This window comes from Pholis gunnellus (assembly GCF_910591455.1).
Source record: "Pholis gunnellus genome assembly, chromosome: 12".
In the NCBI taxonomy this organism is placed as follows: domain Eukaryota; kingdom Metazoa; phylum Chordata; class Actinopteri; order Perciformes; family Pholidae; genus Pholis; species Pholis gunnellus.
The window spans coordinates 8,393,674-8,421,514 of record NC_136539.1 but is presented as its reverse complement, the minus strand read 5'-3'; the positions used below and the strand labels follow the sequence as shown (position 1 = coordinate 8,421,514).

Sequence of the window (27,841 nt, the reverse complement as noted above, 5' to 3'; positions counted from 1 at the left end):
TTGGTAGTATACAGCTGTTAATGATGGTAATATGATAGTAATATAAAGTCGAGCATTAACCTCAACACACTTTGTTCAACATAGGTGGTGCTAAACTAGTGGCTAGATAAGGCTATAGCCCACACCAACAATTACAAATGTTTCCCTTCAGCCTCACCAAGAAATTTCAATCACGCAGCATCAACATGTGACGATTCTGCTTATTTTCTTTTATTTGACTTCTGTTCCCTTCGATCTCCAACTTTCTACCTCTCAAGGTCAGGAAAATAAGGTTGGATCACCACCACATATCTAGTTGAGGGGCATCCTTAGAAATTCACAAACTTATTTTTATTGTTGCAACTTTTTACAGCTGGCTTGTAATTTTGTAATGTTACTCGCAATGTATTGCAAGATAAAAACAAAAAGGTTGCCGATTTGTCAGAATTTTTTTTGGGGAAAAACTGCTACAAATGTTACCATTTTGGGCTGCAACAACAACATTGGAACAGGCCCACTCACATGATTAACTACCCACATGGATGATGTCTCCGTTAGCTCGAATGTGTCCTCTGACAGACGGTCAGGCGGTAGGAGAGCAAAGCAGGCTGAAACTCATCCGGGGAGGCGAGCGGGGCTCAGTCAGCCAGTCTGATCTAATGGATGATGATGGATCACAGCCCCCTCCTGTGTACATGTGACCCAAACACCACAGGGGAGTGAACAAGTCCACATGGCCTTTGACCCCTTCCTCGAGCTGGTTTTAAGGGGGGAGGCGAGGAAGACTAGGCATAGTGGAGCCAAAACACAGTCAATCAACTTCAGCCACACTTCCTCTGCGAGGGCCTGTCTGCTTTGCTTTGTGAGGGTGCCATGTGATGCCATCCTCACGCAGCATCGTATGAGAGGGCCCATTGCAAGAATGTGTGTCGAATGTGACCTCAAGTGTAAAGTGAGGCAATAATCAGCATTTGTCTCCCAATGTGTTCAATTTAGAGGGATGAATACAATTTACAATTACCTTTGGAAATTCGTCGACAACATTTAAAGGCAGAATGAGTAGGACGTGTCACTTGCAGTTTGTGAACCCACAGTTCAAAGTTGGCCCCTCCTCCCCGGCTCAACAGGTGTTACAGCGCTCGCCATCGGGTGAAAGCCAGACCCAGCTCACACTTAGCCCACTTGGCGTTTCGCCTCGCTATATTTGCACCCGGTTGCTACGTTTTTTTATTGAGGTTGGCCCCCAGAAACGTCCCCAACTCAGGAAATCCAGGCAGAGGGTATGGTCTCTGTGGATACATACACCAGCACACACTTCTAGTGGGTCATAGGTGACGATTGAGAGGGCTTATTATTGTAGGAGTACTTTGTATTTTAGGAAAATCCTACTAAATCTGGCTTTAACCAGATCGGACTTGTGGTACTGTCAGAGAACAGCTTGGTTATCGGGACTGCCTTCTAAACAAAAGAAATCACAGATCAATAGCAGGTAAATCCACAATCAGTGGAACTATTGGTGACATTATGGACTTTATGTTACTAATTGAAATTATAACTTAAAACCAACAAACAACAGTTTCAAACAAGCTCTGTTGTGTCTGTCTGTCTTTTCACACAGCAATTAACTTTTAATTTAATGAATCAAATTTGATATATATATATCTATATACAAATAGTAGGTATGGAAGTTATATGCTACGGCTTATGTTAACGCACTACTGTTTTTCTTTGTGTTTGGCAGGGCTCAACGAAATCTTCAAAGAGCATGGAGTCCCGGCGCAGACCATCGAGGTAGGAACTCTTCTCTGCCTCAAGTTTCCCATAAAAGGCTTCATTCGGCTTATTGGATTGGAATTTTTGAATTATTTTGGGACCTGATCTCCACTGGTTCCTCCAAAAGGGCAAAAAGATAATGAAGGCAGGCAAACAAATATCAAGCACAACCGTATCCATCCTCTCTCGCATTCAGCTGGAGTCATGAAAAGCATTTGAAATTCAAAGTTCTGTTGTAATAGGATATTTGCCGTGGCAACATGCCCCGCCATTGAACTGGACCTCACGCCGTTTAGTTGGACACAAAGATATTTGCTGTCGACCCCTCTCACCTCGGCCCCCGGGGGAGTCACAGATGTTGTCAGTTGTGTAAGTAACGTGTAAAACTGGACACCACGACAGTACAGGCTGAAGTGCTGCGCTGAGTCTGAGTGACAGTTTGACTCCCTCGCAGCAAGTCAAAGAGTTGATACAGAGTTATAAAAACAGTCCAACATCTGACACATCGTCGCTAATAACGGCACAGGCACGGTATGACATCACAGTCGTTTTTCCATCCATATGAAGGAAAAATCAAAGGCTTTTGAAAAGTGCATAACAGCACAGTCATGGTGGTTATTTATTATGTAATGCTCTGGCTATGCAATCAAACCAGTGCGTCCAGAGAGGCTTATTTACATTCTGACGCAGGCAGATACATTTTTATCTGTATGGAGGGTTTGTGCTGCACAATGCTAAACAGCTGATACACAGATAACACGCCCTCATCCACGGCACAAAAAATGTGATTCATGTTGAAGATTAATTAGGATGCATACACACTGTAGACGCCCGATTCTGTTTTTTTGAATTGTTATCTACTTTGTTACACCTGGTTGGGCAGTTAAATTGTTAACTGTTTTACAACATACTGTAAAATACTGCAGAGCCGTGCATTTTAATCATCTTATCAGATCATCATAGCTATGTCTCAGTAAAGTGAACTCTAGTTAAAAGCTTCTTTCAACATGTTTAATGGTACAATTGAAATCAGTACCTTGTTCCTGGGAATAACTAAATGTTTGGAGAGAGTAAAATAAAAAATGAACTCTTGTTAAAGGAGATATATAGTTACAGCTTTGAGCAAACTATACTGCAACTAACTAAAATGGCAGGCCTATTATATGTCTTATAAAATCTATAGTGTTTGGCCAGACATTTTATTACATTATGATGTTTTATGGCAAATATTTTAGCAAAAAATGGCTGTTTGAATGGAAGTTAAATGTTCACCCTACTTTCAGCTCTATTTCAGTCTCACTCCACAAAATCTTAGGCTGGAGTCAGCTTGTCACTAACTTTGACTGTGTCCCGCTCGGTGCTTGGCAGGAAGTGTGTTTGTACATGCTTTTTTTTTGCTGTGAATAAGGTTGATCAGAGTTGAGATTGTGGGCTTGAAAACCAAAACAATGAGCTAAAAATGTGGATACAATTCTCGGAGAGTTCTGAGGGTTGGGGTGGTAATTCTCTACGGTTTCGTCATGACATGCGACAAACTTTACGCACGTCATTTCATCCAACAAAAACTATTTGCGCATGCTTTAAGTATATGGAGTTAACCGCAAATGATTTGCAGGAATAGGTATTTAGCCTTATGCTCTGTTTATGAAGTGACCATTGACGGATCATTGACCCTTGAGATCGTGGGAAACTGTAGGTGTTCACCACCAGGAAGTCTGGGATGACGGAGGCCTCTCAGTGTTTTAGATTGAAGAGACAGAAGTCCTGGTTCTTCACTATTATTACTAAGAAATATCCGGCGAGATGTTTTACAGCCTAATGTCTCAGGTGTCCATATTAAACATTCCTAGTTCACCGTCGGTCTTTGTTCAAATGAAGCAATGAGATCACTGCAGCGCTGAAATTGAGCGTGTGGAGATAATGCCTCATTCTTTTAACGCGACGTGCAGAAAAAGCGCAATCGCTTCATCTCTTCAGCTGATGAGAAGCAGGTTGGCGCTAGGCCGGTCAGCACATGCTGGTGGATATGGAACAGGACCAAACCACAGGTCTATATTGGCCCTGACTGCACCCAGAGGCCAAAGACATACATATGCAGAGACAGAGAGGGAAACAGTAGAGGAAAAATAAATACTGAGAAAGATGCAAAAAGGAGAGAGAGAGAGAGAGAGAGAGAGAGAGATGCAGGACATGCGAGAAATAACAACAAGAAAAGTATTTAATTACAAACACTAAAAGACACGACTTTCAGAACTATTTCAAAGTATGTTTGCAACACATGAGAGATTGCATGTGGGACATATCAGTTTTCATGAATAATTTCCAGTAAGCAAGTTGTGAGTGGGTCCAGATGTACAGCACAGAACAGGTTACAGTACTCGTATAGTAAACCTGGGGAGCTCTTCTGTCCCAGACATATGAGCAATTTCCTCAGGGGCTTCTTACAGCTGACAAATGTGGGAAATATGCTGCAGTCTGGGCCCCAAGGGTCCAGACGCCTCTCCGTTAACCTCTCCATCTCACTATCCACATTCTCTGTAGACATTTTTTTTAAATGGACAAGATCATCGCGGGCATTTGAAGTAGTAGCTCCGCACAAAACGAAAAATACACCTATTCACTTTCATTGTGTTTAAGTGTCGCTTTTAACAAGCCGTTTCTCATAGCTGGAAAATCAAAAACCTTTCTCCAAAACATTGGCAAATCAAGAAGATAATGAGATAAGTGATGGATTGTTGAACGTTTAATGAGATCAGTTGGCAACAGAGCATTGGATTATGCTGCACTGGCTGTTTGGAGACATTTGACAGAAGTTCAACTAAGCAAAAAGCCACGAGAGGCCGTGATCTAAAAGATACCTGGCAAGGTTTCATAGAATAAAGTTGAACTCCCTCGCTTGGGGCAGTGACTCCCTTCCAACCCGGAGGTCAATATCTTCCAATTCTGTTTTCCCTCGTGATTTATGTGGTGTGTTACCATATTAGGATATTTGTTTCAACTGAATCTCAAATGTAATTTGCTGCGTTGACGAGAAGGGAATTTCCAGAGAAAACAGCAACACGCCAACTTTTGGCACTCTTGTCCTGGGTATGCATGGTCAAAGGGATCACGCACTATCTGGTCTGACAAACACAAACACGTGTTTTATAAATCACATGCGCTGCATTACTTCCGTGTATTCAAGTCCTCGCTATATTTCGCGGCCCAACGGTCCGCCTCAGTTTTGTTTTTTTGCGCCAGCGGGGCCTTTGCTATGCTGTTTGACCCACACTGAAGATCAAATGCTTCTCTATCTCTCGGACAGGAGCACGAGTCTGCTGCAGGCCCTGGAGGAGAGCTACGAGTTGGACCTGATCTACATCACAGAGAGGATCATCTCCGTCTCCTTCCCCAGCAGCGTGGAGGAGCAGAGCTACGCTGCCAACCTGCGGGAGGTCGCCTCCATGCTGCGCTCCAAACACGGACACAACTACCTGGTATGGACTCGCTGTGTTCATGCGGATGAATAAGCTGTATGCCTCGCTGTGTGGAAGAGACTCCCCGTGGATTTCTCCACATTTATTCACAGAAAAAAATCAAAAGTTTCTCTAGTAAGAGTCCTTTTCCTTCTTCCTTAGCTCTTCAACCTCAGTGAGAAGCGTTTTGACATCAGCGAACTTAACCCAAAGGTAAACCTGCTGACTTGCTTGATCTCTCCTCTCCTCTCCCCTCCTCTCCCATGTGTTGTAACTGACCATCAATCTGAATCGTAACTGAGCATCTCTCTCTTCTCCCAGGTGTTGGACTTTGGCTGGCCTGACCACCATGCTCCGGCCCTGGACAAGATCTGCAGCATCTGCAAGGCCATGGACACCTGGCTGAGTGCGGACAGCCACAACGTGGTGGTCATACACAACAAGGTGAGACTTAATAAGACGCTGCTGTGGGAACGCAGCGCTCTCAGGCTCCTCTCAGTGGCCCCACTTCCTAAAGGCTGCAGCTGTCTGGTGTGTAATGACGAGTGAACAGTCTTTGTGTGTGTGTGTGTGTGAGTGTGTCTCTTAGTGTGCTTGTTTGGGTTGGGTCGTGCTGGACGAGGGTTAGGAAAACAGAGATTAGGGAGGTGAGGCACCCCACTCATCATGGCTATTTAGGTTTATTTACCCTTTTTACTCGTAACAATACCGTACAAACTGGATTGACCAATATTTCGGTGTTGTTGCCTACACTTACTTGCATCACATTATACTCTTGTGGCAAACCACACTCGTCGGGCTCCCAAACATGCCGATACAAACTATAAAAAGCATGTCCAAATGCAACTGCGAGACCAATGTCCCTTACGTAATACCTCATCATTTTCACGTTAAACCCCGCTCCGCTCCTGATTGTGTTTTGCAACACAAGAATTAACCATTGGAGCCGTGCCTCATTCCAAAATGTTCCCACGGGGAGGTTACAAACAAGTCGGCTGCCATAACAACCGGTGTTATTTTACGGCAAGTTGAGTAATGCTGGTGATGAGTGTGGGCTGGGAAGTTGTGCTGGTCACTAAGGAAGCGGGCCCCGTCGGGTTTACACATATCAACGAATCATTTCCACTGGGCTCCACGCTGTTTAAGTGGCCGCGTTATTTATACTGTGGAACACACTCATCTTCCACTGTGACCCTTCTTTTAAACATGGACGGATGTGTAACATGAATGCAGTCTGAGACTGGTTTGTTGTAGTAACGTGCTTGGACTTTGGCTCAGTGAACTACCCATTAAATGGCCTAGCCACTATTTTCTTTTTTTAACCATATAAATAACAGGTATAGTCACATATATCTTGATATTTTTTATGATTAAAATGGATATTACTAATGTAAGAAAATCTTTTAAAAAGGGTACTCCACCAACTTGCCAGTCGGTTGACAAGTCTTGAGGGGAGCTATTTAGCCTGAAACAACTGTTTTAAATGTCTTCTGTGGCTCTGAATAAATAACCCTGGTGATGTCATCAGGCTTGGGCTTGGAAACTTTACACATATAGCAAAACAAGTTTCAAACTGGTTTGATGGAGTACTTACTAGGCAACAGAGGCACAACAAAACTATACTATCAAGTTGCATTATTGGAAGTGTAGGATCCTGCAATTTTGGATTTTGAAGTGAAGTGCAATGCTATGGTCTCTGACTGCAGTCGTAACATTGATTCAGTTCATTTCTCCTCTTAAATCTATCAATCTATTTTGCTGTGCAGGTTCTAATTTTGACTTTTGAATATTGGTGTTGAGGCTACCCTTTGGTTTGCATTCGGTTCTTGGATTTTGCATCTAAAAACAACAGCAAGATAAAAACGACCCCTATTACATGAAGATGTGGAAAAACAAATTGTTCTGGTGACACCACCGTGATCTGGAAGATATCTGTAGTTGACTCTTGCTCTCGATTGATGTCTTTTCAGGGCAACCGGGGCAGAACTGGAGTGGTGGTGGCAGCCTACATGCATTACAGCAACATATCTGCCAGGTAGGTCTATAATCCCAATTCTACCTGCAGAGGGGTAAGTCACAGCCCACTGGGAGAGAGAGAGAGAGAGGACAGCAAAGGAGAGAGAGGGAGTGAGATTCATCTGTATTTTTTTGGGAAAACAAGCATGCAGTAGGGGGAGACAAACAGGAGACATAACAGGAGAAAATAGATAAACCTGTATTGTTCATCACAAGACTGAAGCCCCGTTGCAAGGACAGACGGCGATGTGACGAACGGAAGGAGGAGTGGTGGAACTCGAGACTGGAGAAAAACACTTTCATTAGGCGAAAGGAAGAAAGGAAAAGTGTTTTATATAATCATTTTGAGCAGAAAGCGATGAGTTAGCGAGTCACCAGATCATAAGACTCAAATTATGAGTGCCCCTCTTATTCTTTGTTGTTATTGGATTTGATTTTAGTCATGTCAGAACAGAATGGCATTCTGTTACAAAAAGCAAGGAGATGTAAACTGTTAAACAATCAGAAGAAGAGCGCATGACTTGGTGCTGTTTAGTCTAGAGCACTATTTGTCCAGGAAAATAAATGACTTTGTTCTCTTTCCTGTGACAGTGTTAGATTTCTCTGAGAAATAATGTGCTCACAAACCTAAAGCTGGTGTGAAGTCGCTTTGAATAGTTAAGTAGCAGCAAATTACCAGAGCGTGAAAACACCGTGACACTCGTCACACGCAAAATATCACAATAAGATCTTTTACTGTGTGCTATACGAATCAAAGGTTATGCAGAATTAGCTGTCAGACACAAGCAATAAGACCTTCAGATGTGCACTGGACACACGTGGCTTACATTGCATGACGTGGCAGGGAATATTATGAATCGTCTATATTTCTACATGTTATCAATCCTATGCCTATTTTTGTGTTGACCCCCCTGTTCTGACATTAAGTCTGAAGTCATGGTGTGCAGACAGATGTCTTACATGGCGATACTGTGTCAAAGTCTGCACACACATGCGTCATATTCCATTCTTAAAAAGATACTGTAGATATACAAGTAAACTTCCCTCACATGTACCATTTTTTTTGTGTGTGAATGCAGTGCTGACCAGGCTCTGGACAGGTTTGCCATGAAGCGCTTCTATGAAGACAAAGTGCTTCCTGTTGGCCAGCCATCTCAGAAAAGGTCAGCCTTCCCCCACTTATTGTTTATAGTGTGAGTTTGACCCACAGATTGTATATTAAAAGTGTACTTAGTCGCTGTGATACGCAGACTTGGCCCAGTTATCCACTGGCTACACCGGAACCACCGGAATATTGTCTTTAGAGGCTAAATCGTCGTCAGACCGATAGGCGATGGGTTCCCAGATTGATCAATTGTTGATTTAAAAATATTGATAACTGAAGGCAGCTTCCAAGTATTTAGTTGATTTGATTCTGTCCAAAGTAAAAACAAGGTGCAAGGTTGGCTCATTCAGCACGGCTGACAACATTCATTTTTGTTACGAGAGGTCAAATCCAAGAGCTTTGTCTCGTTGTTGTGATGAACACAGGATTACACCTTCATCCCTTTGTTGTAAAACATTAATTAAGATTCATGATACAACTTGACACCGACCAGCATGTTCATGTCCTCCTGTTCTCCGCCTCTGCGTCGCTCAGGTATGTGGAGTACTTCAGCGGCTTGCTGTCCGGACACATTAAGATCAACAACAAACCGCTGTTCCTTCACCACGTCATCATGCACGGCATCCCCAACTTCGAGTCTAAAGGAGGTGGGTGTTGTGCACAGCAATGCACTCGCTTATCCGCATTATTTAAACGCACACTATTTCTGTTTGTAACAGCTTTTCAAAATTGTGTTCCAGGTTGTCGTCCTTTTCTCAAAATCTACCAGGCCATGCAGCCCGTGTACACATCTGGGATCTAGTAAGTCTTAAAGCACAGTCACACTCAGATGCTTTTACAAGATCCCAGGGATAGCAAGCTCGTAATGGCTCAATAGTAAAACAAAAAAACTGATTTTTCTGTATAGCTTCTCCCTCAACTCCACTGCCCCCCAATATCCACATACACCCCTCCTCTTTCCAGTTTACACACTGTGCTTCCCTCACATTATTGTATTTAGTTAGCCTCCCCAGCTGCAGGCTCTAGTTTCTCCACTTTAGATCCCGCAAATCACTTCTTGTGTAATTTGTGACCGGAGAGCCAATGAAACAGGCAGACAGGCATCCGTGTGGACGCCTGCAGGGGTTTCCTGTGAGAGGACCCCACCGGTTCCTATAGGGCCAGGGAAAATGGAAATAAATGGATTCTATGATTTCCTCTTGTTGTTTTGGGAAGAGGGCACGTTAGAGCAGAGAGGAGGGGAGAGCTGCACTGCCTTCAGATGTGTGAGGCAGGCATACAGGCTACATGTACACATCTAAAAGCATTTTTATTTGAAACATAACGGACGCAGCTTATTATATCTGGTTCACTCTGATATTAAAAACTGCTTATTCCTGTCTGAAAGAACATGCGTGCAAAATGTCCGATCATGCAGTTTCTATAGCTAAAAGTGCAATTTGTACACATGTACATGAAAATATATGACCTAAATATATAAACAAAACCATCAGCGAGAAGTTAGTTTCTTTTTATACAGTTATTCTTAATGCTGGTCATCGGTGTCACCGGGTCAGATTCCGGCGGTTTCAGCCAAAATTGTGCAGGTTCACCAGACACTCCTTCAGCTCACTAACTTGCAGTCATGTTTCTGGCCACCCAATGAATGAAAGTCCAATATTCACTTTGCTTTTAGCTCTGTTGGTCTCCTCCAACTCCTGAGGGAGTGCTACATGCTCCGTGTAGAAACAAGGTTAATAAGAGCAGAGTTTGTGGGCCAGAAAACCAAAACAGTGATGCTAAAATGCTTCAGCTTGTTACTACAAGCAACACCTTTTACATTACACATACTCATTTTATCCATTGTTACTATAAAATACACCAGTGCAGCTTTAAACTCCCTGATCCCTTTGTCCTGCCTATACCTAATTATCCCCCCCCCCCCCCCTCTTATTTTAACTGTGGAGGTGTTATGAAGTGTTTTAAAGTCAGCTTTGTAAATAGCAAAGCCTGCTGGTGTGGGACTGTTTCTACCATGTCCATTCTTACAATAGTGCCAATATTATAAAAACATTCACAGCATACACCATAACTAAGTGTGACACAATCAGTGCACATGTACTTCCAGACTGTCAGCCGCTTAAAGCTGCTCCCCACCTTCTCTCACATGCTCCCTATTAACACTCTCCGCCCTTTGATCCTACTTCTCCAGTTAGACAATCGCGTAGACACTAATACCCCAAATTAGCCCGGCGCTGCTCAGCGGTTACGCTCTACGGTGGACACTGTTGAAGCAAACAGGGGATTGTTAGTAGACGATGTAGATCACATGGGCACGTTAATACCCAGACAAGCAGCATCAAAAAGAAGGCCGACCGCGATGGAGCGATGTCGGATTGTGCCGTGATCGTCTTTACAAGCAGCACTGATGAAGGCAGGCTTGTTATCTGACACGTTGTGGCTTTTTCCTTTTTGCAGTAACGTTCAGGGTGACAGCCAGACCAGCATCTGCATCACCATTGAACCTGGTCTTCTTCTGAAAGGGGACATCTTGGTAAGAATGGCACAGACACACTACATTAAAAAAGGACACCAAATAACAGCGTACTTGTGTGGATCTCATTTCAACGAGTAAACAAGAAACCGGAAACATTTCTGTCTTACGTCACGTTAACACCTGTGTAAAGCCAATAACAGAGACAGTTTATCGTCTTACTTTTTCTCCAGTGTATTTTTTCCAATCCTGACGTTGGGTGGATGTACTGAATGCATATGCTGCAGCAATTTATGGTGTCCATTCATAGAAGAAATAGGGCCATAAAAACCTGAGGGAAGACAGCTTGGACCGGGTGCTATACCTCACTTTATAGACCCTCATTAGCACACAATGTGTTTGCTGGAAACTATGACGTCAAAATGGCAATGTACTTCACTGTACTTCCTTTCCAACTGCGTCTGGGATACACAGGGTACTTCTTTTTATCGTGACATAATCATTCGAAAGTGTGGTTATTTTCTCTTCTTTGTGAGAGACATTTTTAAAAACTGATTTTTAAAAATGAAGAAGGGATATTTTCACTAAAGTCCTTGTGACTTATTTTGATTTTAGTTCAAGCAGAAGAACTGCACACATCAGCAAAGTTTCTGCTTCTGCTGTCATTCAGGCCGGGATGTTATCCCTGAGATGTCCTCGGGGCTCACGATTTCAGCACAGAGAATTTCAAAGGAGCACTTACTGTGTGCCCAAGGCCGTCTGGTTTTGGCCCCTTTAGAGCTGAGCTCATATCTCATCCTTTATTTAAGACGGACTAATGGATTCAGCTGACTGCATCAGCGGACCGAGCCGCGGTGATGCTCGTTATTATTCAGATAACACAGGGAATGTGAGCTCTGGCCTTATGGCCGAACGGGAGAGACATCAGTCAGCACGGTGTGTGCTCCTGCATTTAAAACTGCTCTGGTATGTGGTTGAGGAAATGAGTTATGGATAATATGACTGCCCAAAAATGATTCATCACTCACTGGTTAGATTAAAAAGGAGATAATCACAGAGGAAAATCGTTTTAAAGATGATTCAAATTCTTCAGGTTTTGGCTGTTTGCATCTCACTGTGTCGTCAGTCCTTTTAATTCACAGTTCAGATTCAAGTTAGCAAAAAGTTAGGAACTTTAAAGGAATAGCTTAACGTTTTTTTACTTTTTATTGAACAATACAGATTATTTCTGTGAGGGTGGAAAGGGCTTTGGTTAGTTTTAAGCCTGTGTGTGAACATGAATGCAACACGTAAGCTTAAAATGAATGTTTTCCTTCTACGTTGTGTTCTCAAACTTGGCTCAGCAGCATTGTGTTCCCCGTGAAACGGACCCCTCGGTGGGAGGTTTGTCATATCCCCAGTTAGCCCCCACTAAGCCACAGGATATTCTTTTTTTGCCTTCCTCTCATCCTCAATCCTTAATGTGCTTGTGTGGATTTTGGGGACCGTATATGTTTTGTCTAATACGGCCCCACAAGTAGAAATTAGGTTTGTTTAACGCAAGTCAGTCCCACCTTTCTCAAAGTCATATTCCGGTTTACTTTTTAGCTGCTGTTGATTTCCTGCAATTGACATTCCTCGTTATACTATAGTAAATTCTATGTAATTATATCATTTTTTTTAATTTTTTATTCTTCACAGCTGCAGTTTGTGAGCTGCAAATTGTTTGGGTTGAGGGATATTCCTCCAGTACCTGTAAATGTGAGGTCCTTGTAAAAAACTAACAGGTCCAGGCTGCCCATCAGGAAACAGCAGGAGGGAGACACCAGATTTTCCCGTGTGTGGTTTTAGTGTTGCTCTTAAAGCTTGTGGAGAGGCCATACATTACGAGGGATATAAATATATATATATAAAGTCTTAAATGCTTTCTCTAGCGCTGAGCCAGTATAGAGAGCACTGAATCAAGCTGGCATGTCTCTGGCTCGTGTTTCCCAAAGATCATTTCATATTTTGTTCAGTTCAGCGATTTAGCTCTTGGAATTGATTTGATCTTGCAGTTTTATTTTTTTGCTGAAAACCTTTTTTTGTCTTATCAGAGTTAACACCTGGAATGGTTATTTATGTGATTGTCAGTGCACCCTAACTGCTATCCCACCCTAATAAACTGGTCTGTTGAGTTCTGGTGGTGCTGCTTGGTGCAATGCTGCTGCTGTACAGTGTTGTTTGACGCTCCTCTGATGGTTCTCACCCTCCAGCTCAAGTGCTACCACAAGCGCTACCGTAGCCCGTGCAGAGACGTGATTTTCCGGGTGCAGTTTCACACCTGCGCTGTTCACGACCTGGGGATTGTGTTTGGGAAAGACGAGCTTGATGAGACATTCAAAGGTAAGACGTTTGGGACAAAGTCCTCTGAATGTCCAAAATGAACCTTCTTTACCCCATTGTTATCTCCCCGCCAGGAGATAATGAGATGGGTCATGTGTGTGTGTGTGTGTGTGTGTGTGTGTGTGTGTGTGTGCATCTCTGTGGCTGTCCATGGCTAATCTCGCATACTGCTGCTCCAAACTGAATGATATTTTGTGTGCTCATTTATGGCTGCATGCTCAAGTACCTCTCGTGGTTGCAGTGACTCATGCAGTGACTTTATTTGTCTTTTTGAGATTTTCCGTTAAGTAACTGCTGACTCCCCCACTCCCTACACTTAATGACGTATTCAATGGATGGATTGGATTTGTAATCATTTTGCTGTAAACTTAAGATTCATGTTCCCTTTTTTATTCCATGTGTGCAGATGATAGGTTTCCAGAATATGGAAAAGTGGAGTTTATTTTCTCCTTTGGACCAGAGAAAATACATGGTAAGAATAAATCTTTCTGTTTTATCGGTATACGGGGAGATTTTTTCCGCACATTATACTTCACCTGCCTTTATTTGGCAGTATATAGTTGAGATGCAGACAGGAAATGTGGGGGAGATGACATTGGCAATAAAAGACCCTGGCTGGGTTTGAACCGGGGTCGTTGCAGTTGGTAGTACGCATCTTATCCAGTAATCTCACGTGATGCCCTGCACATTCATCATGCTAATTCTCCCTCTCACTCAAATCTGTTGTAAATCAAACAAAGTGAACAACATGAAAAGGAAACAATCATATTAAAGTGAAATCCAAACGTATTAAAGAAGTAATCTATCGACTCTTCTTCATTCATTTGATATGAATGATCTTTTCCTTCTCTCTCTCATGATTTGAAGACATTCACCTGTTCTGCTCTGTCTCTTTGTACTTCGGGTCAAGGCGTGGATCAGCTGGAAAACGGGCCGAGCGTCTCGGTTGACTACAACACACAAGACACCCTGATCCGCTGGGACTCCTACGAAAACTTCAATCAGAATTGCGAGGACACCACAGACGGTAAGAGCAGCTGGGTTATAGATTGCATTTAGCATTAAACTCTACAGATGCTGTCCTTTTGTACTTCACCGGGTAACGCTCGGCACAGACGCTGCCAAAGTTGAGTCCAAACGTTGAAAAAAATGTACACACTTTCATGAAGGAGATGGACGGGGTAGTGACTTTTTCGCCTCATCGCACACAGCGTAATTCAAATTGAATACGTATATAGTGTCTGTCACCCCCCCACCCCCACCCTTGTGTGTTGTAAAGTTAACAAGGTGTTAATGTTTACAGCCATGGCCCTTATGGCCACATTACGCTAACAGTAATTTCCCCACAGCTTATTTTAAGTAAGTAAATGATCACATTGTGTATCTTCATGTGACCCTTTACCACTGGATTACTTGGAACAGTTTTGTCATTTTGTGGCAATTCTCAGCAAGCAAACCTCAGTGGGAGTGAATTGCCAATAACAGGCTGCTCGAGCCCTCTTCATTAGCTGGTCTGCATCAGTGAGTGGATTGTGTCATGAATGTTATGTAAACTGTACATGTGACTGTAGAAATTCACTTGTAATGTGTTTGAGAAGATGCTGGGATCCTTTTTTAGCTACACGCACACACACACACACACACACACTCGCATAAACGGCATGTAACCAAGCTGACCTCTGTAACAAGGCTGCTTTTGTTTTTCTGCGTGACACAGAGGAAAGATTCCGCCTCCGTCCTAATGGAGTTTAAAGACTTTTTCACACTCGCATCTCTTTAAAACTCCCACGCGACGGGGTCAGACTGAAGTCGGGTTTAAGTTCAAGCCAGTATAGGAATGTTTTTCTGATACAAGACATCGGTTATCAGCTGTCACTCTGTGTAAATGCGTCAGCTTTTTGGGTATACAATATTGTTAAGTCACTCTAATGCATCACTAAGTTGCTCCCACATTACAAGTATCATATCATCACAGGAGGAAAACAAAATAAAAAGCAAAAGTAAATAGAAATAAGTCAGCTTATGTACTGTGTTTTGTCTTCAAATATCAACCCAGCTCAGCATCATAAGGTCTTCATGCTGTCCTCGACGTAAATGTAAAATAAACGAGCCTTTGGAATCGCTGAATTTATTTGTGTTGAAATCATCAGAAGCCAAAGGCCATGTGGGGCGTGAGCGGGTGGCGAGACATTCCTGGGTTCTGCCACAGGCATGGACAGGGCCTTCCTCTCGAGGGAGCGGTGGTCACTCTGTGACCAAAGTGCTACTTTCTCCGCCACCCAAAAAAGGAAGCAATGCTACGCCCTTAGCGATAGCAGCGAGCCTGTTGTTTGATTGTTGGGATGGTCAGCTTGTTTTTTTTTTTAAGCGCTGCAATAACTTTTCTCCTGATATTCATTGATAATTGTGTTATTTCTTGGTTCATTACATCACCATTGGTATTTGTGATACATATATAGATGCATTGTCTGCATTGATTTTGCAGCTCATGCAGAGGTAATGTTCTTTTCCGGTTCTCGTCCAGCACCTGCAAATGATCATTTTGCAACAATTGCAATGCAACTGCAATATAAAGCATTTTTTTAATGAAGTGAAAAGTGACCCGTGTCTGCACGTTAAAGGACAATTTACAAAATGACAGTACTTTTTTCCTGAAGAGGGATGTTTGATGTCCTTGATTCCCCCCCCCCAACCTTGTTTTGGTTGGTCTGCCAGATAGCCATAGGTCAAAGGTTACTTGGCTACCTTATATCACTGCCCATAAAGTGTCTCGGAGGCAGCTTGAAATAGGCCTTGCTAAAATAGAATAGGTGTAAGTCTCCTCTCATTCTGTTTCAGTGGAGGTGAGTGTGTGTGTGTGTATGTGTGCGTACGCGTATCTTAGTACGCCTATCATATGATGGTTACACTGAGGTCATCGCTCAATTTGACTTGGATGGCATCACACACATATATAAACATAATTATAGCTTTAGACATGAGCAGAAATGCCTGATAAGCGTAAGCAAGTGCACTTACGCATGCATACATGATCACAAGCTCCTATTTAGCTGCTTGAGACTTGAGGCGTTCTCGATGAGTGTTAAAATGTGTCCGGTAAGTAGGCTGTAGGCCTGACTTTATCCAGTCGTCACAGACAGACTGATACACTCTGCATTGTAAATGGGCTTAGCTTGCGTTGAAATGGGTCCCTCTCACAGAAACAAGAGAGAAAGGGTTTCCAGGAAAGTGGAGTGTTTCCACTGTCATTTGGCTTCACACTTGTTGGTGCTGAATAAGCACCGAGTGGCTTTTAGAGGCAAAAGGGAAAACAGGAGAGGATGTATATCTTTACAGGTGTTAGTTAGGAACAATAAGTATTGTTGTTTTGGGTTGCAGTTGCTTTTCCGAGGACGGTGTTAGGCAACAACATTTTATTTCTTCTTTGGTTGTACAGGCATTGCATGGAGCTTGAAATTATAGGACCAAACATAAGGGTAAGTGATGTGTGGTTGCTGGTTTCCAAAGATTGATGTCGACTCGCATTGTGTTTATTTCCGTGAAAACAGCTACAGCTGCTGTGGGTGGCTTTCAGCACAGGGATTTTTTTTCACGCCTACACCTTTACACAAACACAACAAGGAAATCAAACTTTACAAAAAACAGAAAACATTCCACTTCCACTATCAAAGTCACTGTAACTTTAGCTAGCAATGGTAGTTATCTACCAAAGGTACATCTCTAATGAGAGTTGTCAAACAAGTCATCAAACAAGGATGCACTTGATCACACTATGATCTCATGCTGCTTGGCGGGAAGGACCTCTCCACCCTTTGTTACCTTACCTTATAATTCTCTAATCACCAATCTAAAGTGTTGTGCCATGGTCCATGACTCTGTCGCAGTCTGACAAATGTTTCTGCATAACAAAAAACTAAGGTGCGTCAGATGAAGAAATATCTAAAAATGGTTTATAATTCTAACAAATATGATCCTACAACTGAGCAGCAACAATCCTCTGATATCCTCTGACTACAATTCCAAGGTAAACAATAGATTTACGTCATTCACTGCTGAGAGTAATACACCAGGAAATACGGCCTTTTTTTGTTGCCCAACGCAGTATTTTTCCAGATGATGTTGGATCGTGGACGTCGAGTCGAGTTCAACTTTGCTGGATGACCCTACGTTTTCTTTTTTGGGTGGAGCCCTCTACATTGGCACTCTTGCTGTGCCAATGTAGAGGTGTCAGTGAAATGAATGCGGAGGCTGTGTGTTTGTATTCCGCCGTGGCTGGAGGCATCGTGTTTTTGGGGTTGTCCATCCATTCCATTCTTGTGAACACGACGTTTTAGATGTTTTAGTAAACTGCAACTTGACTGGTTGGCCGGCTGGCTTTTGAGTGTTATTGTCGAACTAGCTGCCTATCTGAGGACATGGGATGACACAATTGGATTGAACATAGTGTTAGTTCAGGTAAAGCATCAGCAGCTTCATTCAGGCATCACCGGCTCATTTATAAGCTGTTTGGCCACCAGCTGACTAGTAACATCCAATCATATTCAAGGCGGCTGAGAAAGGTTGGGAGGTTGGATTTTTTAATTTTTTTTTTAAAGCTGATGGTTGGGTATATTTTTAAGACAGGATATTGATAGACATGAGATTATTCGGGGAATAACAAACCCTTGTGTTTTTGTTTACCATTCAGTGATAGACTCAGCTGGCCAACCCACTGCATTTCTGGAATATTGGGATGAAGGAGGAGACAGAAAAACAAACTGTGAGACGTATATAGCCAAATTAAGGGCGGGAGAGAGATACAAATAACAGAAAGATGATTATGCAATCATTTTCCCAATATTTAATTACAAAAAAAGAGTTCTTTCCTGGGCAGGGACATTTTTCAGTGATGATGATTTTTCAGCAATCATTTTGAGTTTTTCAGTTCGATCAAGAAACATTATAAATATATATATATATATTTATTTATATAATCATATCATTTATATCAGTAATCTTAGCTGTGTTTTGTGAAGAACCTCTTCATTAGGATTAGGATCTGGCCGAGGGAAAGACAGAAATAGCACTACTGCAGTCAGTGTTTTGACATTTCTAAACCTCATTTCCCCTCTGGTTCTGAACAAAGTTTCATCATCTGGTCAAACCTTTGGCCGTGTTCAACCGTAAACAATCTTAAACTGCCATTTAATACTACTTTGCCTCTTGTCTTCAAATTCTAAGAGGCCCTCTCTCTCCCCAGAATCTCTTTCTCTCTCTCTCTCTCTCTCTCTCTCTCTCTCTCTCTCTCTCCTCTGAGGAGTCGGAGGAGTTAAAGGCAGACTGTGAAGCTCTTTTGTGCACACATTCACAGGAGGAGGAGGAGTGACAGAGAATGTCAGTGTGGGTTTGTGCATGCTGCCGCTCAGCACAGACCGACGGTTTCTAAGGGGTTATATGGTCAATTTGTGTCCAGCATTTTGTCGATGTCCCTTCAGCTTGAGGCAGCTGATGCATTTTCTCGAGCTTTGATAGCTGTTGAAGAGCTGTCCTCTGCTCCTTATAACGCCGGAGAGAAAAGTTGTCACAAATCCAGCAGCTGACGTCTTTCACAACATGTGAGTAGGATTCTCAGTACTTTCGTATGAGTAGTTATTTGCAGCAAACCATAAACCTGATTTTTTCTTTATGGAAACATAATTACTTACTGACATTAGGTTGTCTATTATCCAAACACTTGGTGACATTAGGTTTTATTTGTTCATTTATTTTTAATGTTTCAACCATGCTCACATGGAGAGGAACTCTTTGAAGTACAACATGTTGTAGCTGCAACATGAAAATGAAATGAGATTTGCAGTTTTATTGAAATTTTGATGCCCTGATGAAACAAGGGCTATAATTCATCTTGCACACTCTACTGTACATTTCTAGGTTATTTTAATATTATCTTAAAAGGTATACATATATATATATATATATATTACTGCAATAGAAAACATTGTATATGTCATTCTCATAAAATTCCAAAACTATATCATAGATGTAGAGCATATATATATAGTATAGAGCATTATCATCAGGCAGCAACCTCTGCTTCTGAAAAGTGAAGCCAATGCTGAAGTGCCTTAAAATATCATTCTTTCTCATGGCCATCAGGGGGTGACTCCTCTGTCAGATTGTGTAGTCAATTGGTAGTTTCAATACTTCTTCAATCATTTTTTTCCCCCATAAATTTAAGTCAAATGGACAAAGCGGCTGACTTGTGATTGAAAGGCTGCTACCATTGCGTAGTTCAGCCTGGGAGTTGTCCGTGTTTCATCGTAGAACTTTAATCCTTTCTCAGTGTGTTCTCAGTTCATAAAGGTCAATTTGGACATTTCGTTAAAAAATATAAAAAAACAGTCTTTATCTTTTAACTCTACATGAAGTGATTTGATCTCTATGAAATGAAGTTGTCAGGCGCTGTAGACAAAACGTTTCAAGTCCCCTTGAAGTCTCTATTTTCTGATAAGTTACTGTTTATCCAGGGTCCAAGAAGCATTTCCTTGTGTCCAGAAAAGGCAGCCCAGGTGTGTGTGTGTGTGTGTGTGTGTGTGTGTGCGTGTGTGCGTATGTCTTTGTGTTGTTTATCACTTTCTCACCAGGAGGTTAAGGCTTCCTCTTTGATCCCATACACATTAGTCAGAGGGAGATGGCTGTGTTCTGTCCCCACAGCCTTAACTTATTCAACAGGAGGGATGAGTTGGCCATGCCTGCCCCGTTGGGCACAGACTACTTGTTTTTACATTCCTGTAGCGAGAGAGAGGGGCTCAGAGGAGTAAAGTCAAATTGAAGTCTGTATTTGTGTTGCCTGCTGATTTACAGACAGGGGTGGGGTTTGGGGTGGGGGGGCGGTTACACAATCTCGGTGGAGATAGAAGTTGATGCAACGGAATGATATCATCGCTAAGGATGTTTTGGCCCAACGGATGACTGCGATTCAAATGGTCCGTTTGCCCAAGAGTAGTTCAAGAGCCAGGTGAGCAGTAAATTACCACAGACAGCAGTGAAATATAGCCATTACCAATTCCAAATGAATGCGCTGTTGACCAAATACTGTTGCCAATACTGAATATTTTCTGTAAGTAGTAGTAGTTGACTTCATCTAGTTCTTCGGCTGCTCTCAGCTTAGAATAATTATCTAAAATATTCATTTGAAGTTCATCAATTCAAATGTCGCCATAGCCCTCAAGACTTGTCTTATCTTTCTATGATGGTGATCAGATGATGATAATCATCTGACACGTCAATTGATCTGGTAGGGAAATTCTTTTTGATTGATCCCAACGAGAAGGAGGTCAGGGTCACCTGCAGAGGGGCCACACTTGATCTGGAGTCAGCGTCTTGCTACTGGGATAACGTGAATCCATTCTGCTGATGTTAGTGTTCCAGATGAGTTGTGTCATGATTAAATGAAAATGAAATTAACTGTCTGTGTGAATTGCTTTGAGTGTGAACATCAGGCTCTGGACAGCGGCTGTCCACCTCTCGGGTTAACTGCTGGTCTCAAGCTTCTCACATGTGACACTCAGACTGTGATCCCGTCGAAAAAAACATAGACAATGTCATTGGCCGTATAGCGTTTCTCCAAGAAGATGCAGAGGTGAAACGTCTGGTCCTTTTGTGTTGGCAACAGGCCTCCATGCTATCAATCCCTCAGTCTAGTCCGAGACTTTGGGCGGATTAGGCTGCTTTGACTCCAAACCTTGCACAACTCTTGATTGCGTAACAGCTAAGACAGAAAAATAAAGGCCTTCCAGGAAAGACTGCATTGGACACAAAGAGAGAACAAGTGCCTTGTGTTATGGAGTGTCCCCGTTTGGACCCTGGCTGCGGGGGCAGTGACAGGGGTTTCTGCTAGGCGACAGCCACGGGCTCTGTATACTTCTCAGACGGTTTTGATATCCACAAAGCTGATTTTCACCCATGGGAAACAAGATGGTATACATTTTTGTACTTGCAGTGTGAGTATTGTAAAGATCTGTGCAGGACATGGCTAGTCCCGGGTGAGAGGGTTATCTGCTGCCCATAGTGTGAGGGAATAAATGAGTTGTCTGTTACTTTCTCAAGGATACAGCTTTTGTCCAGCTGGCCAGACGTTCTCTCTCCCTCTTTCTTTTTCCTCCAGCCATCTTTACACAGCTGATCTGGCTAAAGCGCCATAGCAAAGCCATAATTCATCATCATCACTTTCCAGAAGTGCTTCTCACAAGATCTTTTATCCCGTATTGAGATCTTTGCACTCTAGAAGGAGGTACCTCATGAGTCACTTTATCTCATTCAACAGTTAACCAGTGCTCGCGGATGATATGATATTCAACTACGACATTTATAAGACTGGTTATTTCCACATGATTCACTTTCCAGGCCTAACTCTTTGAGCTTAACTGCTGTTTTGCACCTCAAGTAGACAGCAGTTGACAGTCAAAAATCCGTGCAAACATCTTTCCCACAGGTTGCTTATTGTGCTTGCTCGATGTAATGCCTTTGCTTCGGCACCTTAATCTGTTTGTCCCTCTTTAAGTGTTTGTGCAAAGAGGACACTAGGAATCAAGTAAAAGCAAGGATAGGAGAACAAGACAAAGACCAAGAGTAGCACTTCTTTTATCAGGCACCACTGTCTAGTTACGGTTATTGGCGTGGGGCATCCTTCTGCATGGGTCACTCGGTGTACTGAATAGACCCCTCCTGAGCCAAGAGGTGGATGGACACAGGAGATGAACTTTACAAGCAAAGAGGGACTTAGTTTTCAGCATGAACTCAAAACGCTTTTATTTGTGCTCCATTGGGAACACTGGCCTCGCCTCCCTCTTTATTATCTTTCTTTTTAAAGAGAGTGCTATTCATGCACCAACATTCCCATGTCTTTGTCACAACACGGTTTTCTTCACTTCACAAAAAGTATTGCTCGAAAAAGCCGTGTTACACTATACACATACTGGCCAAGTCCATTTATGTTTGGGTTGTCCTTGCTTTTCCTTCCTTGTGAGCTGAAGTAATTAAAAACATCTCTTTTTCAAACTGGTCAAGGCTGCCAAGAAATACATTGAACAGGTTATGAAACTGTGGACCTCCACTACTTCCTAAATGTCATTCATGTTAGTAATTTAGTAAGACGCTTCAAAAACACCACCGGAGGCCAGGGCAATGCTTCTTAGATTTGGACAATAAAGAGTTGTTTTGGCATTTTGAAAAGTGAAGAATAAGAAGTCATTTGAGACAATGACAACGTTTTTATCTCTCCTCACAGTTCGCAGTATAAAGAATAATTTTGTTACAGCTCTAATACCAGGAAGTATCTGGTCAGGAGCAAGACTGGTTTGTGTCCGAAGCCTTCGCCACGATGTTGATTAGCACAAGAGCTTTCGAGAGTTGCTTTGAGGAGGATCTGCATGAGCTATCAAGGCTTTAGTATGAAGTGGCTCTGTCTCTGTAGTCTCTCCAGATCATAGCTAGAAAAAGGTTAGCCCATCAAAGCCTCTCCTCACCTCTGGAGCGAGATAGACACAGCCAGCTCATCAGAACCTCTCCTCATTTGGCCCTAGAGATTTCCCCTACGCGATCCTGCTGCTAACGACTGCTGATGACTTTTCCTGAGACACAACCTCATCCAGAGTGAAACATAATGCCCCGCATTGATGATCTGTCTGGCTGATACATAACACATGGTGTGTGTGTGTGTGTATATGTGTGTAGGTGTGTTGATTATGTCTATGCAGAAAATTAGCACCTGCTGTGTGTGTGTGTGTGTTGGTTATGTCTATGCATTTGTTATTGTTTTCAGTAGTATTTGTGCTAAATATAGTCTTTAGTTATTTTATTTATTTACCAGGGACAGTGCACATTAATCAACATGTCAGTTTCCACCTCAATGTAAATTTGCAAAACAATGAGAGTACGTAGCAGCCGTGCCAGAGATGAGGTAGTATGAACTACTTGTGATTGCAGGTTTGGTTTGCTTTAAGCCATGTCTTTAGTTTTTGTTTAAAGGTTGGGTAATTAGTGCTTTCTCTTTACTCAATAGAAAGACTGTTCCAGTAGTGGGTGGCTCTGGCAGAGAAGAGTGTTTGCCCAGATAAGTCTGTGTACAACACAGTCCCCTCTGCTATTTGCCCTTTTGACCCTGCCGCCACTATCCTTTCGCATTATGAACTAATTCAGTGTGGGAGGTGAGAGCCCCTGTAGAACCTTAAAGACGAAGCAAGCATCTTCAAAATGTTTAAAACTATCACAGTTAAATAGATTGTGCTTTTGAACCTTTCGGTCAAGTGTTTTTAGTGTCTGTTTGTAAAAGGGACTTGTAAATGGCTGTCAGAGTTGTCATGCTTGCTCGTGGCCGGCTTGTAAAGCAGAATGTTATGTAGGAGGAGATCGTAGCATGCATAAAGAGTTTGGCTGCCTCTGTTGTATGGTTTTGTAAGCCTAAAGTCAGCCATGTTGGATTTGGTAGTACCGGCTACCTTTTTAGCATGCTTTATAAATGACAGGTAAACATCAGTTGCTCAACAAATCTGATCCATGGGCCATGGCTGCTGTTAGTTAGTTTTTAGCATCTACATAAAGAACCGTGTCATCAGCATACATTTGATTGTTACGCAGACTAAAGTCAGCTCATTAATGTACAATCAAAACAAAATAGGGCCCAGTATTCAACCCTGAGGAACACCAATGTTGCAGTTAAGATAGGTTGATTGAGTACGACAGTTTATGTTAGCACTTAAATACAAAGGCCGCTATACACTGTAATATGTGATATATTCTTTTACAAATTCACTTTGTTTTTACCTTGAAAGCATATGTGTTGCATACAAATAAGAGCCTACCTATAGCCATACCATAGTGTCGGCCAGTTTGAAGGTGAACACAACATCCATATACTGTAAATATCAATCACTATCCTGCCCCTGTTCCAATCCACCCTCCATTACCTTGGCCAATGTTTTTCTAATCCTAGAGAGCTTGCACTCACACACATTGATCCAAAGTAATCTTTGATGTATATTTAATGAGCTGCAGGGCAAGTGTTCATTAGAATGGGATCCTGTACTTACATTTGACTAAGCACTTCAGGGCTATTGATGTTGGCAATAACTAAACTGTATTTAAATGTACTGCATATTCTGGTGTGAATCTCCACTAATATACTAAGAATTCCCATTCAAATTCAAATTGGAAGTTCTTGCATTGGCATCATTAGCAATTAGCCTGAATTCACAGTTATTTTGTATTGCAGATTGTTTGTGATTTAATTGAATTAAATACTGCAGATTAATCAGTTTGTATGACAGTTGCTTTATTTAATCTGGTCTCTGTTGATTTTTTTAATTCATCATTCTTCTCTGATCTTCACAAGTCAAATTAATCCGGCTCAGGTGATCTAATAGCCTCTTGTGTAGATCATTTACAAGGCCACAGTATTACTTTTATAGCTGTCCTTGAGCCCTCTCACACAGTACAGGAATGCTTTGTTGCCAAATCAATAATTCAGCCATTAACTTAGACCAAACATGGTACCAGGCTAAACTTGTATACTTATAGACTAATGTCCAGCTACTGAAGCTCTTAATTCTCTCGGGCTTCTTGAATGTAAATACTCGGAGAGCTTTATTCTCGTCGGGCTATAAGTGCTTGCAGCATTTGAGGCCTGAGGGGACGTTCCCAGAAAATGTTTCATCATTGATTTTTATTAATGTCACACTTGTGGCCAACAGACCTCAACTGTTTTGGAATGCCCACACACGTACTCTCTCTCTCACACGCACATACACAAGTACAGAGTAGCACATGGCGTGTTTGTCCATGTAAGTTAAAGGGGAAACATGCTATTTCCGCTGTAAAGGGGATCTATTGCCACAGGGGTCAGAGGTCAGGGTTTAAAGATCAGGAGTTCACACAGTTGCACCATCTGGCCCACAGAACCTCAAAATATCTGGCACCACCTTTCCACTTTCGACATTTTGTATTTTGTTGAGTTCAGTTTAGATGTTGTGCGTGGGCAATGTTGCTTTATTGTCTAGACTGGAATATGTTTGAGAACAGTAGAAATGCATTTTATGATCATGATGTGCTTGATTTCATTTAAGTTGCTGCTGCTTTTTTAAAAGCATTTTGTGATAAGCCCGAAGCGTTTCTATTGCAGAGGATGTAGCGACGCAACCAATTGGTCATTCCAGACTGGTCAGACATGGTTCACTCTCCCCTGCTGTTGTATAATTAGCCGGGGCGATGGGGTTGGGATCGCAGACATTCTCCTCTAACTAATATGCTTGGGATCACGGAGCAACTATTTCCCTCCTGGGGAGTACTTACAAACACACACCGATGTGGACACAAACAGTGTAAGATATCGCACATGCATATGCCCTTTCTTATCACGGGAAGGAACACGGAAAGGCTATTTGTAGAGGCTTACTTGCGTTCATATCAACCGAATGAAAACAGCAGCAGACATAGCACCGCGCACAGAAGCAGTCTCAACATAAATAGTCTGCTTGGCGTAAAAAGTGACAGATTAGATTTCCTGTTGTACAAATGGGGATTCTGTGGATCGCTTAGCAGTCACGTCGCTTCTAAAGTGAAGACAGAGGGGAAACTAAATTGGTCTTTCATTTGATGTGAAGGACTACAGCTGGTATCATCAAAGTCATGGCCATCATCATCATCATCGGTAAAAGGATCGAGTGAGAGGCCAGGGGAAGGATGTGGAGGAAGAAAGAGAGAGCTTAAAGTGAGAAGATAAGAGAGTTGGCGAGACAATCTGTGAGTCAAATGAGGGAAAACAGTATCGCAGTAATCCAGAATCATGAAACTTCCATTGAATTCAATCTGCTTGAGATGAGGGTGTCAATAGAGACAAAGTTTCGTGGAGGCCAAAGTCGCATGTTTATTGTTATCAGCCAGAATGACCAATGTGGAATTGTTCTGGACAGTGGAGTGACTGTCCTGCATGTTAATGAATTGACCGCAGGCTGAAGAGCTCTCAAACCGTGGGAAAAAAAGGTTGTGTTTTGTTACAGTAAGTTGCATTTTCAAACCATCCAAGGGAACAACTGCGTTAAATCCTCTACATCTGACGACGTCATTTTTAATGTTAACCAATAAAACAGTGAGCCCCTCTTATATTCCGTACCCGATCAGCAGCCACTCAAATGTATTCATCTTTCTATTTTTTACCCACGAGGCCTTTCTGTTTTCTCCATCTGCCTGAAGCAGGGTGGAGTTTTCTCCCAGCTTCCTAGCTTGGAGAGAGCTCATTAAATGACTGTTGTTGGACGAGGTAACTCTTTCCATTACATGAGTGTTTTTCGACACCAGTGGGCTAAAGGAGGGGCATCTCTGTATATGCGTGCATGGAAAGGGTTCGTTTTTACGCATGCCGCTGACGGTGTATGCCTTCTGTTTTTCAACACGTTTTTTTTTCCAGCTATAGCTTAAACGAAGTCTTATATATTGGATATATTTGTATAGAGGAAAAATATTGTATTTGACCAATGGGGACTAGTAACAAACTGTACACCTCAAGGAAGAAAGCCTAACCTACAGGCACTGATGTCATTCTATCAAACTCTAGAGCCCCCCCCCCCCCACACACACACACACACACACACACACACACACACATACACCGTCAAACAGGCTGTTGTGATAGACCTCCCACATACGCACACACAGCAGGGGCAGCCTTTAGACTAGTGCGAGCTACTGAGCAGCCAGCAACTGCCGTAGCTCTCCCAGCTATTGAGTAGAGGGAGGAGGAGGACGAACAGTAGCCAAAACTAACTCACCAAAATCCTGCTGTAATCGCCCATGTCCCACCCCGAGGGGGCTACTCTGCAGGGCTTTTATCATCTTAGATTGGGATTGTGCCGACGTCCACTGCTCGCACAGGTAGGGGCAGGTGCTTCTGCTGATTCCTTCGACAAGACTTTGACTCGTTTGAAGCGTTGTAATTCAGACATTCAGGGTGTGACATCAGTTGAGCCGTGTGATTTATCATCCCGATTGCACGATTCACATTTATCTACGGGGCAGGTACTGAAATGTAGAACGTGAGGGGAGCTCTTCTTTCACGACTTATGTCTATGTTTGTCGACATGACTGATGCATTAAAAGTGTGTGTGTGTGTGTGTGTGTGTGTGTGTGTGTGTGTGTGTGTGTCTGCACTCATGTGGATGGGAATTCATCCAGTGCACCAAACTTGATACTTGCAGTTTCATGAGCTATATAAACTTGTAATGATGACTTGATTTGGAGCCTAATGTCTGAGCAGCTAACTTTTCAGGGAAGACAGCATTGGCTTTAGTGGAGAATTCACATTAGAAGCTACCAGAAATCTGAAAGTTTGCATTTGCAATGCATTTTTGGGGCTACGGTCTCTGTTGACTACGGTATTCATGACAACGGTACTGACACTGAAGATACCCTTGTCCAAATGGCATGCGATACTGCAACAGGCCATTATCAGACTAGACATGCTAGAAGCTATCATAGCCTCTTTTTTCCGCATGTGGTCAGCCAAAGTACAAATCAAAGTAAACTCACTAACGGATTAACAGTGAAAAACATACACTATGCTTGTCTGTGACCGAGAGCCCCCAGATTTGTTTCCACCAGCAGCCTGACAGTGCAGCCGCTATAGTGCGCCATTCCCTTGGCAAG

General features: G+C 42.5%; 1 protein-coding gene across 7 annotated transcripts in view; it reads left to right on the top strand.

Moving 5' to 3' along the window:
- The window catches only part of tns1b (tensin 1b), a 160,081-nt gene that overhangs the window by 108,914 nt on the left and 23,326 nt on the right, over positions 1-27,841 (top strand). For all 7 annotated transcript variants that reach the window (XM_079170674.1, XM_079170672.1, XM_079170671.1 and 4 more), the window contains 12 exons: positions 1,721-1,770; positions 5,057-5,228; positions 5,370-5,420; positions 5,529-5,651; positions 7,178-7,242; positions 8,303-8,386; positions 8,863-8,975; positions 9,069-9,129; positions 10,786-10,861; positions 13,036-13,165; positions 13,572-13,637; positions 14,076-14,192. In XM_079170674.1, coding sequence (XP_079026800.1) covers positions 1,721-1,770; positions 5,057-5,228; positions 5,370-5,420; positions 5,529-5,651; positions 7,178-7,242; positions 8,303-8,386; positions 8,863-8,975; positions 9,069-9,129; positions 10,786-10,861; positions 13,036-13,165; positions 13,572-13,637; positions 14,076-14,192 — 1,108 coding nt within the window. The remainder of the gene's footprint in view (positions 1-1,720; positions 1,771-5,056; positions 5,229-5,369; positions 5,421-5,528; positions 5,652-7,177; positions 7,243-8,302; positions 8,387-8,862; positions 8,976-9,068; positions 9,130-10,785; positions 10,862-13,035; positions 13,166-13,571; positions 13,638-14,075; positions 14,193-27,841) is intronic.